The following is a 14,655-nucleotide window of genomic DNA, read 5'->3' as shown; positions in this document are numbered from 1 at the left end:
CACCTACAGGTAAGCCTTATTACAGGCTTAGCTGTAGGTAAAATATGAAAAAGTGGGTTTACTACTACAGTACTTTAAACAAGAAATTGCTCTTAGTTATCAATGCAGATTGAAGCTAATACCATCACTCCCAAAGGTAGATATACCTGTAGATAAATATACCTGGATAGATAGATAAATAGATAGATAGATAGATAGATAGATAGATAGATAGATAGATAGATAGATAGATAGATAGATAGATAGATACAGATCAGACATTCTTATAATATGTCAAAAAAAGTTAGATTTTATTTCCATCATTTACACTTTCAAAATTACAGAAAACAAAAAAATGGCGTCTGCAAAAGTTTGGGCACCCTGCAGAATTTATAGCATGCACTGCCCCCTTTGCAAATCTTAGACCTGCCAGTGTCATGGATTGTTCTCAATCATCGTCTGGGAAGACCAGGTGATGTCAATCTCAAAGGTTTTAAATGCCCAGACTCATCTGACCTTGCCCCAACAATCAGCACCATGGGTTCTTCTAAGCAGTTGTCTAGAAAACTGAAACTGAAAATAGTTGATGCTCACAAAGCTGGAGAAGGCTATAAGAAGATAGCAAAGCGTTTTCAGATGTCAATATCCTCTGTTCGGAATGTAATTAAGAAATGGCAGTCATCAGGAACAGTGGAAGTTAAAGCAAGATCTGGAAGACCAAGAAAAATATCAGACAGAACAGCTCGCAGGATTGTGAGAAAAGCAATTCAAAACCCATGTTTGACTGCATGATCCCTCCAGAAAGATCTGGCAGACACTGGAGTTGTGGTACACTATTCCACTATAAAGAGATACTTGTACAAATATGGTCTTCATGGAAGAGTCATCAGAAGAAAACCTCTTCTACGTCCTCACCACAAAAATCAGCGTTTGAACCTTGCAAATGAACATATAGACAAGCCTGATGCATTTTGGAAACAAGTTCTGTGGACCGATGAGGTTAAAATATAACCTTTTTGGCCGGAATGAGCAAAGGTACGTTTGGAGAAGAAAGGGCACAGAATTTAATGAAAAGAACCTCTGTCCAACTGTTAAGCATGGGGGTGGATCAATCATGCTTTGGGGTTGTATTGCAGCCAGTGGCACAGGGAACATTTCACGAGAAGAAGGAAAAATGGATTCAATAAAATTTCAGCAAATTTTGGATGGTAACTTGATGCCATCTGTGAAAAAGCTGAAGTTAAAGAGAGAATGGCTTCTACAAATGGATAATGATCCTAAACACACCTCAAAATCCACAGGGGATTACATCAAGAGGCGTAAACTGAAGGTTTTGCCATGGCCTTCACAATCTCCTGACCTCAACATAATTGAAAATCTATGGATAGACCTTAAAAGAGCAGTGCGTAACAGATAGCCCAGAAATTTCAAAGAACTGGAAGACTTTTGTAAGGAAGAATGGGCAAAGATACCTCAAACAAGAATTGAAAGACTCTTGGCTGGCTACAAAAAGCATTTACAAGCTGTGATACTTGCCAAAGGGGGCAGTACAAGATATTAACTTTGCAGGGTGCCCAAACTTTTGCAGACACCATTTTTTTGTTTTCTGTCATTTTGAAAGTGTAAATGATGGAAATAAAATCGAACTTTTTTTGACATATTATAAGAATGTCTAATCTGTAATTTGATGCCTTTTGGAGATTTTTCCATCTTTCCTTGGCTTCGTTATGCACATTAATACACAATTTTACCTAGGGTGCCCAAACTTTCGATCCCCACTGTAGATAGATAGATAGACAGACCTGGAGATAGATAGATATACCCAGAGATATATATACCTGGAGATAGATAGATAGATAGATAGATAGATAGATAGATAGATAGATAGATAGATATACCTGGAGATAGATAGATAGATAGATAGATAGATAGATAGATAGATAGATAGATAGATAGATAGATAGACAGATAGATAAATATACCCGGAGATAGATATACCTGGAGATAGATAGATAGATAGATAGATAGATAGATAGATAGACCTGGAGATAGATAGATAGATAGATAGATAGATAGATAGATAGATAGATAGATAGATAGATAGATAGATAGATAGATAGATATACCCGGAGTTAGATAGATAGATATACCCGGAGATAGATATACATGTAGATAGATAGATAGATAGATAGATAGATAGATAGATAGATATACCTGTAGATAGATAGATAGATAGATAGATAGATAGATATACCCGAAGATAAATAGATAGATAGATAGATAGATAGATAGATAGATAGATAGATATGCCTGGAGATAGATAGATAGATAGATAGATAGATAGATAGATAGATAAAAGTGACAATCAGAATGATAAAAGATGAATACAAGTTTAGTTTGGCTAATTATTTAGTTCTTAATCTTTAATCTACAATCTTTTATTATCATAGGAGTTATAAATGGTATATTTTTTTCTCCCAGAACATTACCAACTCTATCAGTATCTAGTTGTTCTTCCATTTCTTAAAAGCACAGTAAAATTATACTTGACAACTATATAGACAGTCATTGCTGACCATCTTCCAAAAATGCTTCAAAGTTATCTAAAACCAAAACCAAACAAACTGCAGATTACAAGCCATTGGTGTGGTGGTTGCATTTGTTTTCTGTTTCAAGCTTATTTTTGCTTTATTTTCTTCCGGTAATCCTGCGTCTAGTGTCTGTGGTGAGAACCATGTCTATAGAGAAAACAATGGCTGTTCCCCTGATATTGACTACAAACAAGTCCTTATCTCTTCATCTCCATTCCATGAGGGGCAGGGCAGCTGGTAGTTTACGGAAGATAGCTAGGAAGGAAGATATCCTTCTGTACAGATCACAGGAAGGGACAAAAATGCTACATTTCTGGCAAAATCAACAGTTATGTGCAGAAAATGTTCTTGGCTTACAAAGAAAAAGACAAACTAATGAAACCAGCATATCTAAAGATTGAAAACTGCAACATATTGCATTTTTGTTCTTGGGTTTAGTTTTCCTTTCACTGATCTGGAACAAACATACAGGTCAGGAAAATCAAACTAAAGTCCGAATTCCTGATCTGCATGCTTGTTCGGGACTACAGAAGCCCCTGGATAAGCATCACAGCAAGGCATCAATGGAAGCCTCCATATGTCCTCACTATGGGGTAGATTCATAAAGAAGTTACGCTGGCGTATCTATTGATACGCCGCGTAACTTCTAGGTTGCTCCGGCGTATCTTTTTTCTGTATTCAGAAAACAAGATACGCCAGAATTTGGCTAAGATCCGACTGGCGTAAGTCTCTTACGCCGTCGTATCTTAGTTGCATATTTACGCTGGCCGCTAGGTGGCGCTTCCGTCGATTTACGCGAGGAATATGCAAATTAGGTAGATACGCGATTCAGAAACGTACGTCGGCCCGGCGCATTTTTTTACGTCGTTTACGTTAGGCTTTTTCCGGCGTAAAGTTACCCCATAGGCGTATCCTATGTTAAGTATGGACGTCGTTCCCGCATCGAATTTTGAAAATTTTACGTCGTTTGCGTAAGTCGTCCGTGAATTGGGCTGTGCGTAATTTACGTTCACGTCGAAAGCATTGGCTTTTTGCGGGTTAATTTGGAGCATGCGCACTGGGTTACTTTCACGGACGGCGCATGCGCCATTAGTCAAAAACGTCATTTAGGTGGGGTCATGTTTTATGTGCATAAAACACGCCCACCTCTTCACAATTTAAATTAGGTGCGCTTACGCCGGCAGATTTACGCTATGCCGCCGTAACTTAGGGCGCAGGTTTTTGGTGAATACAGAACCTGCCTCACTAAGTTACGGCAGCGTAGTGTATCTGAGATACGCTACGCCCGCAGAAAATTAAGCCAATCTACCTGAATCTACCCCTATATGTTTCCAATGACAGTCAATCGCACAGATATAATACTAACATACTGCTGGCACCAGTTCATTTTCAGCAAATATTCTTCCAATATTCACCAATAGGAATTTCCAGGGGTTGCTGATATTATTGGGTAAATATCATGTTTGCCATGTATTGCTGGCTTTCGGAATGCCAGTGTAAGAGAATGACTTTCTCTACCATGTGGCTGGCCGACTAGGAAGCCTAGCCGCTCATACCTCCAGTGTGTAATGTTTTCATAACAATCCATGGGAACGCCACAAGTTTACAACTCAAACACCAGATGGGATTTACTCTACTTATACAGAATATACAGTATGATAGATCTTAAAGTAGGTTTTTCTATGTTTGGATAGAGTAGAGAGGGATCAGAACACCTGTTAAGTTTTTATTGCTGTCTATGTCTATTATCCTGTTTACTGTTAATACCGAGTGAACGTAAAGGAAAATTACAAATGTTGGGTTGTCACCAGAAAAGGAATAGAGGAGTTATCTTCCAATGGGGACACTAGTTCTATTGACCTTAACTTATTAGTTCTACTATGTTATTACTTTAATACAAGGCATTCTGTGAATGGACGGGGGGGGGGTGATTGGATAACAACAATAGCGCTTGTATGTATGAGCCACAGCAGGCTGAAAGTATAGCACTATACTTTACAAATAGTTGCCCCAACAGGCGTGAATAAAAGTATTCCTTTTTTAGAAAAGAACAGCGATCCCGAGCATAGCATACACCTCAGCAGAGGTAACTTTTTTTTTTTACTATTTGTAACAATTTTCGTCTGTACTTCTGTTGGAGATTTTCCTTCTGATTTGCTCCCCCTACAATTTGTGTCCCCAATATTATTACTACTGTACAGGATTTATATAGCGCCAACAGTTTAGGCAGAGCTTTACAACATGAGGGCAGACAGTACAGTCACAATACAATTTTAATACATTAGGAATCATAGGGCCCTGCTCTTTAGAGCTTACAATCTAAATTAGGGCGATATACCCCTTCTTGTGTACTGGTAATCATTGCCATCTAGTAGAAAAGTGAGAGAAAATCCAAAATGTTGTCCCCAGAACAAGAGGCATGGAAAATCTGCCAATGGGGACAATTGTGTAATGCGTAGCATACATGTTACAATCTGACTTAACAATTTCTGTACAGTCAACTTTAGATCTACCAAAACAATGTAATATGAGGACATACCTAAGCTATCCAATTAAGCTGTGTGCAGACGGGCCCTTGTTGGTAGGTCTAATGCCGCGTACACACGATCGGTCAAACCGATGAACGGTCTGATGGACCGTTTTCATCGGACCAAATCGATCGTATGTGGGCCCCATCGGTTAATTATCCATAGGTTAAAAAAAAGCAATCTTGTTTTAAATGTAACCGATGGGTACGTAAAAACGATCGTTTGTAGGCACGTCCATCGGTTAAAAATCCAGGCATGCTCAGAATCAAGTCGACGCATGCTCGGAAGCATTGAACTTCATTTTTTTCAGCACGTCGTTGTGTTTTACGTCACCGCGTTCTGACACGATCGGTTTTTTGGTCAGTCGTGCCTACACACCATCAATCAGCTTCATCGGTTAACCGACGACAACGGTCCATCAGACCGTTTTCATCGGATGGACCGATCGTGTGTACAGGGCTTAAAGAACATTGTACAATCTGATTGTAACATGTGTGATGAGCTTAGGAGATGAAACACTAAAATGACAGGAGTTTTAAATCCTTCTTACTCTATCTAAGACTGAAAAAAAGTTTTGGCTATGCATAGGCTAGCTTATTCTCATGGGCGCATGCTCATGAAAAAAATAGTGTATTGCTGCATCCTGGAGTAACAGGTGTTTGCATACAGTCGCCTGTACAAATCAATGAGAGTCTGCAGCTGTACGCTGGTAACCGCAGATCCGAGTGGCTATTTGTATGTCCCCGCTTATGTCTCGTACACTCGTACGGGTTTCCCGTTGGGAAAACTGCCATGAGAGCTTTTGGCCATGTTTATGCTCCATCGCAGTTTTCCCGACAGGAAAACTGCCGGAAAAAAAAAGAGAACCAGCTCTCTTTTTTCCCACCGGCGGCGGTTTTTAAGCCGGCAGTTTTTCTTATGGGAAAAGCCTGCGGTGAAGCATACACACGGCCGTGTTTCCCGACCGAAGCTCTCATGGCAGTTTTCCTGTTGGGAAACCCTGCCGTGTGTAGGGGGACAAAGTAACCGAGCAAGGTTCTTGGTTTTCCCCTCGGGTTTCCCAGCGGTAAAAAGTCTGCCGGCAAACCCATACGCGTGTACTAGGCATTAGACACAAAAATGTTCGAACTGTTGTACATGCAAATCAACCAATCAGAATTCATGCTCTTCCAAATTTTTATTTTACAAAAGCTGGTAGAGCAATTCTAACTGGTATGCCAATAGATTGTAAAAGTAAAAGGTTTTCTCTAAAGATACAAATTCATTTGACTTACCTGAAGTTCACACCATGCCACTTCCACTGTCGTTTCAGTATCCAGACCTTTGTAAACTGTTTTAAAAGACCCTCTTCCGATCTCGATGTTAAATTTCAAGTATCTCCCATCTGGCGAAGTGGCTACAGCTTTGGTCTCATTCTCTTCATTCTCTTCTTGCTCCCTCTTGCTTTCTATCATTAAGGGTTTCTGTATGGGAACTGAAGGACTTTTGTGGCTGTTGGCTTCATCTTCTGACTCAGAACTGATGTCCACAATACTGGCCAGGGCGGCCGGAGATGGTAGGACATCTTGTTGGGTAATGAGTGGTGGAAGGCTTGTAGAGATAGAAGAGTTCTGAATGATGGGCTCTACATTTTCTTCTAGAGATGAGGGCTCCTCTGGGGACCATGAGGAGAAAGAAGTCCCTGGTGGGTCATACCCCATAAGTTCAAGTTGAGCAGAGCTTCTTCTGTTGAACTGGTAAGAGTTCCTTCTAGCCCCTTCCTTGCCTGAGAGTCTTCTTCTCCTTAAGGCTGCAAGGGAGGACAGCTCCTCTGGGTCTTCGGAATCAAAGGAAATACAACAACCTAAATCCACTTCTGTCTGAGACATGGCTTGGTTGGTAGGTACTTCCAAAGTGAACATTGTCCCGGTACCCACCAGCAAGGAGATCTCTGCTTTATAAATTGCCCCGCTGAACTTCCATGGTTGACTTGTCAATGGTGTTCAACCTGTGGATCAGATCAGGTTAGCACATGAAATTGACCCAAGTCATGATGAATCCAAGAAAGCAGGTTAGGTATATCCAGTTCTAAGTGCAGAGGAAGGAATTGTAGCTGCTGATGTTCAGCTTTACAAGCAATCCAGATCAGCAGTTGTGTGTGAGCTCTTGTAAATGTTACTTGTGCAGCAGGAGAGCAGAGCAGCAAAGCTCTCCCAACTCCTCCTGCCTCTAAAGTCACTGACAGCTTGAGCCGGTATGAGAGGCAATCTGATCTTACATTCATGTGACTGCAGCAGAAAAAGCCAGCCTTCTGTCTCAGCTGGTGAACACCTCCTCCCCCCAGCCCAGCACCTCCTCCCTTCTTCTTTCCAGCAACAGATACACCTAAATACTATTTCTTTCTCATATACACTGCACCTAACAAGGTCACCTCCTCCCTGCACAAGTCCTCAGCACTACCTATGGAATCCAGACTGTTCAGGAAGGCTTCTTTCTATACTTGCAAGCATCTCATGTACACAAGTCCCCTGCAGGGACACTTGATACCACATCTGAAGTCTGCTGCAGGGACATTTCAAGAAATCTACTCAGTGACACATATGAGAATAACACCTGGCAGCTTACGTTAAAAGAATTATATGAATTTTATGTGTATTTAAAGTATTTTTTTTATTATTATTAATTTTAGTTTTAAATAGAAGGAAGGTTTAGAAGCTCCGTTGTCATTTTTACGGTCATCCCAAGCTCCCTTAGGCTGATGTCACACTTGCAATCCTGTCCCTGGCAAGCTTTGGCTAGTAAACTGTCAAGAGAAACGAAATGGGCAAAAAACAAAATGACTTTTTCTTTTGGGATTATCTGATTTAAAGCTGAACTCCGGAAAGCTAAAAAGTCCTCACTTGCAGTGAACTAAATGCAAAATGCTTTTTGAGTATGTGAGGGTTATAACCCTGTCAGTGTGACTCATTGTGGAGATTCCCCTTCACTTCCTGTCTCATAGCTAAAACAGGAAGGGAGAGGCAATTCCTCCAAAGTGCAGGAACCCCTTGTTGTCACCAAGGTTACATGAGCTACTGTCCTCACTGAAAGATTCCCCTTTATTTCTCTTCTGGTGACAGACTGAAATTTAGGACTTTCAGTGATAATGGCAAACAGGAAAAATAGAGGTAATCAGGGCCGGCCTTAGGTGTTCAGGCGCCCTGTGCGAGATAATCCTGTGGCGCCCCCCCCCAAATGGCCCCCGTAAATTAAAGTATAGGGTGGTATTGGGCCAGCTGGGCGATATAGGGCAGGTTGGGGTAATATAAGGCAGGTTCGGGTGATATAGGGCAGGCTGGGGTGGCATAGGGCAGGATGGGGTGATATAGAGCAGGGTGTGGTAGCATAGGGCAGGTTGCAGTAGCATAGGGCAGGCTGGAGTGGTATAGGGCAGGTTGCGGTGGCATAGGGCAGGTTGCGATGGCATAGGACAGGTTGCGGTGGCATAGGGCAGGTTGCGGTGGCATAGGGCAGGCTGGGGTGGTATAGTGCAGGCTAGGGTAACAGCGCGGCGGCTGTGAGCTTCGAGAGGGACACCAACAAGGGGGAGGAGGAGGGAGCTGAGCAGTCTCTGGCGCTTGAGCGCCCCCACCTCTGTGGCGCCTGGGTGAACTGCACCCCGTCTAGGATCGGCCCTGATGTGACTCACATTCTGTGAGCTGTGTATGCCACACGGTGCCCCTGTTGCCCATGGCGCCCTGTGCAGCCGCACGGCTCGCACACCCCAAAGGCCGGCCCTGGAGGTAATGTATCCCCCTAACAGGGGCATAGACAGTGACAAAAGGAGGACCTTAGACTGCCAAAGTGCAGGGGAAAGGAGACTGTATGAAATGGTCTCGCAACACAGAGGAGCCTGCAGGAGTGGAGGATCAGGTAATTTGCGTTTCACAATGCCATAGACATACATGATCCGCTAACCCCTATTTAACTCTTAAGCCCTGTACACACCATCGGTTTGTCCGCTGAAAACCGACCGATGGACTGTTTTCATTGGACAAACCAATCGTGTGTGGGCCCCATCGTTTTTTTTTCCATCGGTGAAAAAAAATAGAACATGTTTTAAATTTTTTCTATGGATAAAAAAACGATAAAAAAAAACGATCGTCTGTGTGTAACTCCATCTGACAAAAATCCACGCATGCTCAGAATCAAGTCGACGCATTCTCGGAAGCATTGAACATCATTTTTTTCGGCTCGTCGTAGTGTTGTACGTCACCGCGTTTTGGCACGATCGGATTTTTGACTGATGGTGTGTAGGCAAGACTGATGAGAGTCAGCTTTATCGTATATCCGACGAAAAAATCCATCGGATCAGATTCCATCAGATATCCGATCGTGTGTACAGGGCTTTAGAAGTATAATTAAGACCTCTTTCACAAAGCCCAAAAAAAGTTACATATTTGTAGCCATTTTTTTTTTTTGCATATCTAAACACTAGGGATGGGCCGAACGACCCCGTGTTCAGTTCGCGCCAGAACTTTCGAACATTGGAAAAGTTCGGAAACCGAATAACAAACCCCACTGAAGTCTATGAGACCCGAATGTCAAAAATCAAACGTGCCTATTTTGAAGACTTATATGCAAGTAATTGGGCATACAATGGTCGGGGTACTGCCCTGGGGGACATGTATCAATGAAAAAAAAAAAGTAAAAAAACAATATTTTTAAATGAGCAGTGATTTATTGATGCTTAAAGCGAAAGTATAAAAATGTTAAATTCCTTTCAATATAGTGCCTGGGGGGTCCCCCTAGTCCACATGTAAAGTGGCACATCTGTACTGTGTATAGAAACTACTGCAGTAATAATTGCATTTATAGAGCCCAAAAAAATAAAAAAATTCCCTCCAAGCTTTCTTGATTTCGTAAGCAACGGCTTGGGGAGCCAGTCTGTATGACGAGGCCACAACGTAGTGCACTGGGAACAAGATTAAATATTTTTTTGATAAATTCTGGTGTATCTACCACAGACTTTTGCTTTCTACTTCTATAACGTAAATAGTTATTTGGTGCCTTCACGCTGTAACCCTATAGATGTACTCTTGATGAAAGCAAGAATTGGCCTTACTGTCAAAAATTGTAATGATATGCACCAGTCAAACAGGTGTGGAAAAATTGGACTTTGGATGTTAATTGTGCCCATAAAACCTACACCAAAACATTCTTCCAGAGGAAATCAACACCCACAACACTAGGCAGCCTAGAAGTCCTGCAGAGATTCCACATCCCAAAAAAAGTTATTCGGCAACATCGGCATCAGGGACTTCACAGCTGCTGGTAATCAAGAAATGATCCATTTTGATAAAAGTCAAAGGGTCCACAGAGTCTGTAGATAGACACATTTTATAATCATAACAAAACCTCCAGCAGCGCGGATAGCCCGTTCGGAAAGAATTCGGAAACACCCCCACCTGTAAACTGTACACCCCCATCCCCCAACTGTATACTGTACACCCCCACCTGTATACTGTACACCCCCACCTGTATACTGTACACCCCCACCTGTATACTGTACACCCCCACCTGTATACTGTATACCACCAACTGTATACCATACACCCCCACCTGTATACCATATACCCCCACCCGTATACTGTATACCCCCTGCCCCACCTGTATACCGTATATACCCCCACCTATATACTGTATACCCCCGCCCCCACATGTATAGTGTACATTGGGGGTGTTACACAAGGGGCTTACATTGGGGGTATTACACTGAGGTGATTACATTTGGAGGATTACAAAAAATCTCCACCCACCACCTCCACCGTATACATGGGCAGGGCAAAGGGTTGGAGTCAGGGGGAGTTGGGGTGGAGCCAAGGGGGGCGGCAAAATGAGGTTTCGCCTAGCACCAGCCCTGCCAGGAGGCTGTGGGACACTTCACAGGGAACAGGGCGGCTCACGTATGCACAGTGGGGAGCTAAATGTAAAACCGCAAGGAGTCACAGCCGTTAGCATGGTGGTGCCAGGGACCCAAAGTCTGGCGAAGAACCGGCCCAGGTGAGGACAGCGCTGGGACCCTGTAAGGGTCCACTAATTAAAGGTCAGCAGTTACAGTATTTTTTTATTTTTTTTGGGGGGGGGGGGGGGGGCTGAAGAACCTCTAACATATTCATGTCAAGATGTACAGTATTTTAGGTGAAGTTTGCATTCTTGAGACCATTATTGTTCTAAGCTTGTGATGCACATTTGAACTAAGTTAGATATCATTCTGATAAACATGTGAGGACATTATGCTCTGATTGAATTGCACAGTATTGTCTCTTGTTTTTATGCTCCTAAATTTCTCTATGATGACTTGGGTAGTTGGGAATTGTAGTCAAATGCTGATTTTTACATTCTAACACGCTGTTGCATAAACTAAACCCATGCTTTTAAATATAAAATACAGCAACTGACCACATTTGAGCTGCTTTGCCTGCAATGCAACTGCATCTTAAAAAGACACCTGCACCTACAAAACACAGAGCACCTCAAATGCAGCCTCATCAGGGCCGGTACAAGGCAGGGGCAGAAGGGTCCAGTGCCCTGGGCGCTACCATTTTGTAAAGGAGGGGGGGCGCAGCCGCAGGTGAAGTGACCTGTGTGTCATTGCCAGCGTGCCGACTGCCGTGTACGCGCCGCTCGCCACTCCTGTATCCGGGTCCGCCACCTCCCGCCCCTGCTCCCTTCCCTGTCTGCTTACTCCCCCTACGGAGGAGTCTTAGTCCCTCCCTGCCAGCGGCGTGACGTCACACCAATCACGGCTGGAGGCGAGGGGGGAGATGGAGGACTCCGAGGGCTGCGCAGGGAGCTGTGTCGGCGCTGCCTGTGATGTGACTCACAGCCTGGGAGCTAGAGAGGAGGAGCCGCCGACGAGGACGAGGAGCCTGCCTGGCTCTAGCTGGAACCTGTGTCTGCTACAAAACGGACTTCTGAACTGTAAAGTAAGCAGATAATAAAATGGCTAAGGAGGGGGGGGGCTCTTGAGGGGCTGACTGAGGTGAGGTGACCAGAACTTATTAATAAAAAATGTCAGATCATTTTTTTTTTTGTGTTATTTTAAATGAGCCATGCAACCTATCAAAAGCAGCCACTGTGCCCATCAAAAGCAGCCACTGTGCCCATCAAAAGCAGCCACTGTGCCCATCAAAAGCAGCCACTGTGCCCATCAAAAGCAGCCACTGTACCCATCGAAAGCAGCCACTGTGCCCATCGAAAGCAGCCACTGTGCCCATCAAAAGCAGCCACTGTTCCCATCAAAAGCAGCCACTGTGCCCATCAAAAGCATCCACTGTGCCCATCAAAAGCATCCACTGTTCCCATCAAAAGCATCCAGAAGAAGGAAAATCACCGCTCAAGGTGGGTCTGCTATAGGGTCATACACAGGTGTAGGATTCCAAGGGTGCTGGCAGTGCACTAGGCAAGCATGGGCGTAAAATGAAGGATGGATGGCCGCACTCCAAACCAAACAGGTTGTCTTTATTTAAACGAACAGCAAAACATACCAGATCACAGCAACAGAAACAGGAGGATAACCGACGTTTCGCACTGACTTAGTGCTTATTCATGGCTTCATTAATAAGCACTAAGCCAGTGCGAAACGTCGGTTATCCTCCTGTTTCTGTTGCTGTGATCTGGTATGTTTTGCTGTTCGTTTAAATAAAGACAACCTGTTTGGTTTGGAGTGCGGCCATCCATCCTTCATTTTACGCCCATCAAAAGCATCCACTATGCCCATCAAAAGCAGCCACTGTACCCATCGAAAGCAGCCACTGTGCCCATCAAAAGCAGCCACTGTGCCCATCAAAAGCAGCCACTGTTCCCATCAAAAGCATCCACTGTGCCCATCAAAAGCAGCCACTGTGCCCATCAAACGCAGTCGCTGTGCCCATCAAACGCAGTCCTGTGCCCATCAAATGCAGCCACTGTGCCCATCACACGTAGAAACTGTGCCCATTACACGCAGCCACTGTGCCCATCACACGCAGCCACTGTGCCCATCACACGCAGCCACTGTGCCCATCACACGCAGCCACTGTGCCCATCACACGCAGCCACTGTGCCAACACACGCAGCCACTGTGCCCATCACACGCAGCCACTGTGCCCATCACACGCAGCCACTGTGCCAACACACGCAGCCACTGTGCCAACACACACAGCCACTGTGCCCATCATATGCAGAAACTGTGCCCATCACACGTAGCCACTGTGCCATCAAACCCAGCCACTGTGCCCATCACATGCAGAAACTGTGCCCATTACACGCAGCCACCGTGCCATCAATTGTCGCCACTGTGCCCATCAAACGCAGCCACTGTGCCAACACACGCAGCCACTGTGTCAACACATGCAGCCACTGTGCCCATCAAACGCAGTCACTGTGCCCATCAAATGCAGCCACTGTGCCATCAAACGCATCCACTGTGCCGTCAAACGCAGCCACTGTGCCCATCACACGCAGAAACTGTGCCCATCACACACAGCCACTGTGCCCATCAAAAGCAGCCACTGTGCCCATCAAAAGCAGCCACTGTGCCCATCAAACGCAGCCACTGTGCCCATCAAACGCAGCCACTGTGCCAACACACGCAGCCACTGTGCCCATCAAATGCAGCCACTGTGCCATCAAACAGAGCCACTGTGCCCATCACATGCAGAAACTGTGCCCATCACACGCAGCCACTGTGCCATCAATTGTCGCCACTGTGCCCATCAAATGCAGCCACTGTGCCATCAAACAAAGCCACTGTAACCATCAATTGCTTCCAGTGTGCCCCATCAATTGCTGCCAGTGTGTGCCCATCAATTGCCACCAGTGTGCCTATCAATTGCCACCAGTGTGCCCCATCAATTACCGCCAGTGTGCTGCCAGTTTGCCCCATCAATTGCTGCCAGTGTGCCCATCAATTGCCGCCAGTGTGCCCATCAATTGCCGCCAGTGTGCTGCCAGTTTGCCCCATCAAATGCCAGCGTTTGCCCCATCAAATGGGGGGCGCAGTTTGCCATCTTCGCCCTGGGCACCAAATGGCCTTGTCCCAGCACTGAGCCTCATAACTGTCATCCACATTGTGCCACTGAAGTAAATGGGAATCTGTTGACCTGTGTATGATACAGAAAATAAACAATCATCTACACTAGCCCTAAACTGAGTTTTTGAAAAGAAAAAGATTTATAAAACACTAGTAAATTGCCTCTTAAATCAAATCAAAACTATGGCCGCCTTTCACTTTACAATTATTATTATTATCATTATTATTATTATTAAAAAATGCTTATAAACGCAGTCTTACCCATGGGCCTTGATGCGTATAACTATAATGAGCAGGGAGAATTATGTGCTGCAGCAGTTATTTTGTACTTACGTTTTCTCTTATGCCGCGTACACACGATCAGTTTTCGGCTTGTAAAAAACGACATTTTTCAGCCTCTAGAAAAAATTACGTTTTTTCCAGCTTCATCATTAAAACGACGTTGCCCACACACGATCGTTAAAAAAAATGCTATAGCAAAGCGCGGTGATGTACAACACGTACAAAGGCACTATAAAGGGGC

The 14,655-nt window shown here is 44.3% G+C and overlaps 1 protein-coding gene across 1 annotated transcript in view; it reads right to left on the bottom strand.

The window, feature by feature from the left end:
* WNK4 (WNK lysine deficient protein kinase 4) overlaps nt 1–7,477 on the bottom strand; it is a 320,113-nt gene extending 312,636 nt beyond the window's left edge. The window contains exon 1 of the mRNA XM_040331198.1: nt 6,373–7,477. Within this exon, the coding sequence (XP_040187132.1) occupies nt 6,373–6,999 (627 nt within the window). The 5' untranslated portion in view covers nt 7,000–7,477. The remainder of the gene's footprint in view (nt 1–6,372) is intronic.
* Nucleotides 7,478–14,655: the final 7,178 nt, after the last annotated feature.

This window comes from Rana temporaria, chromosome 12, assembly GCF_905171775.1.
Source record: "Rana temporaria chromosome 12, aRanTem1.1, whole genome shotgun sequence".
Classification (NCBI taxonomy): domain Eukaryota; kingdom Metazoa; phylum Chordata; class Amphibia; order Anura; family Ranidae; genus Rana; species Rana temporaria.
Note: the sequence above shows the minus strand (reverse complement) of the source record. Positions and strands in the feature narration are given on the sequence as shown.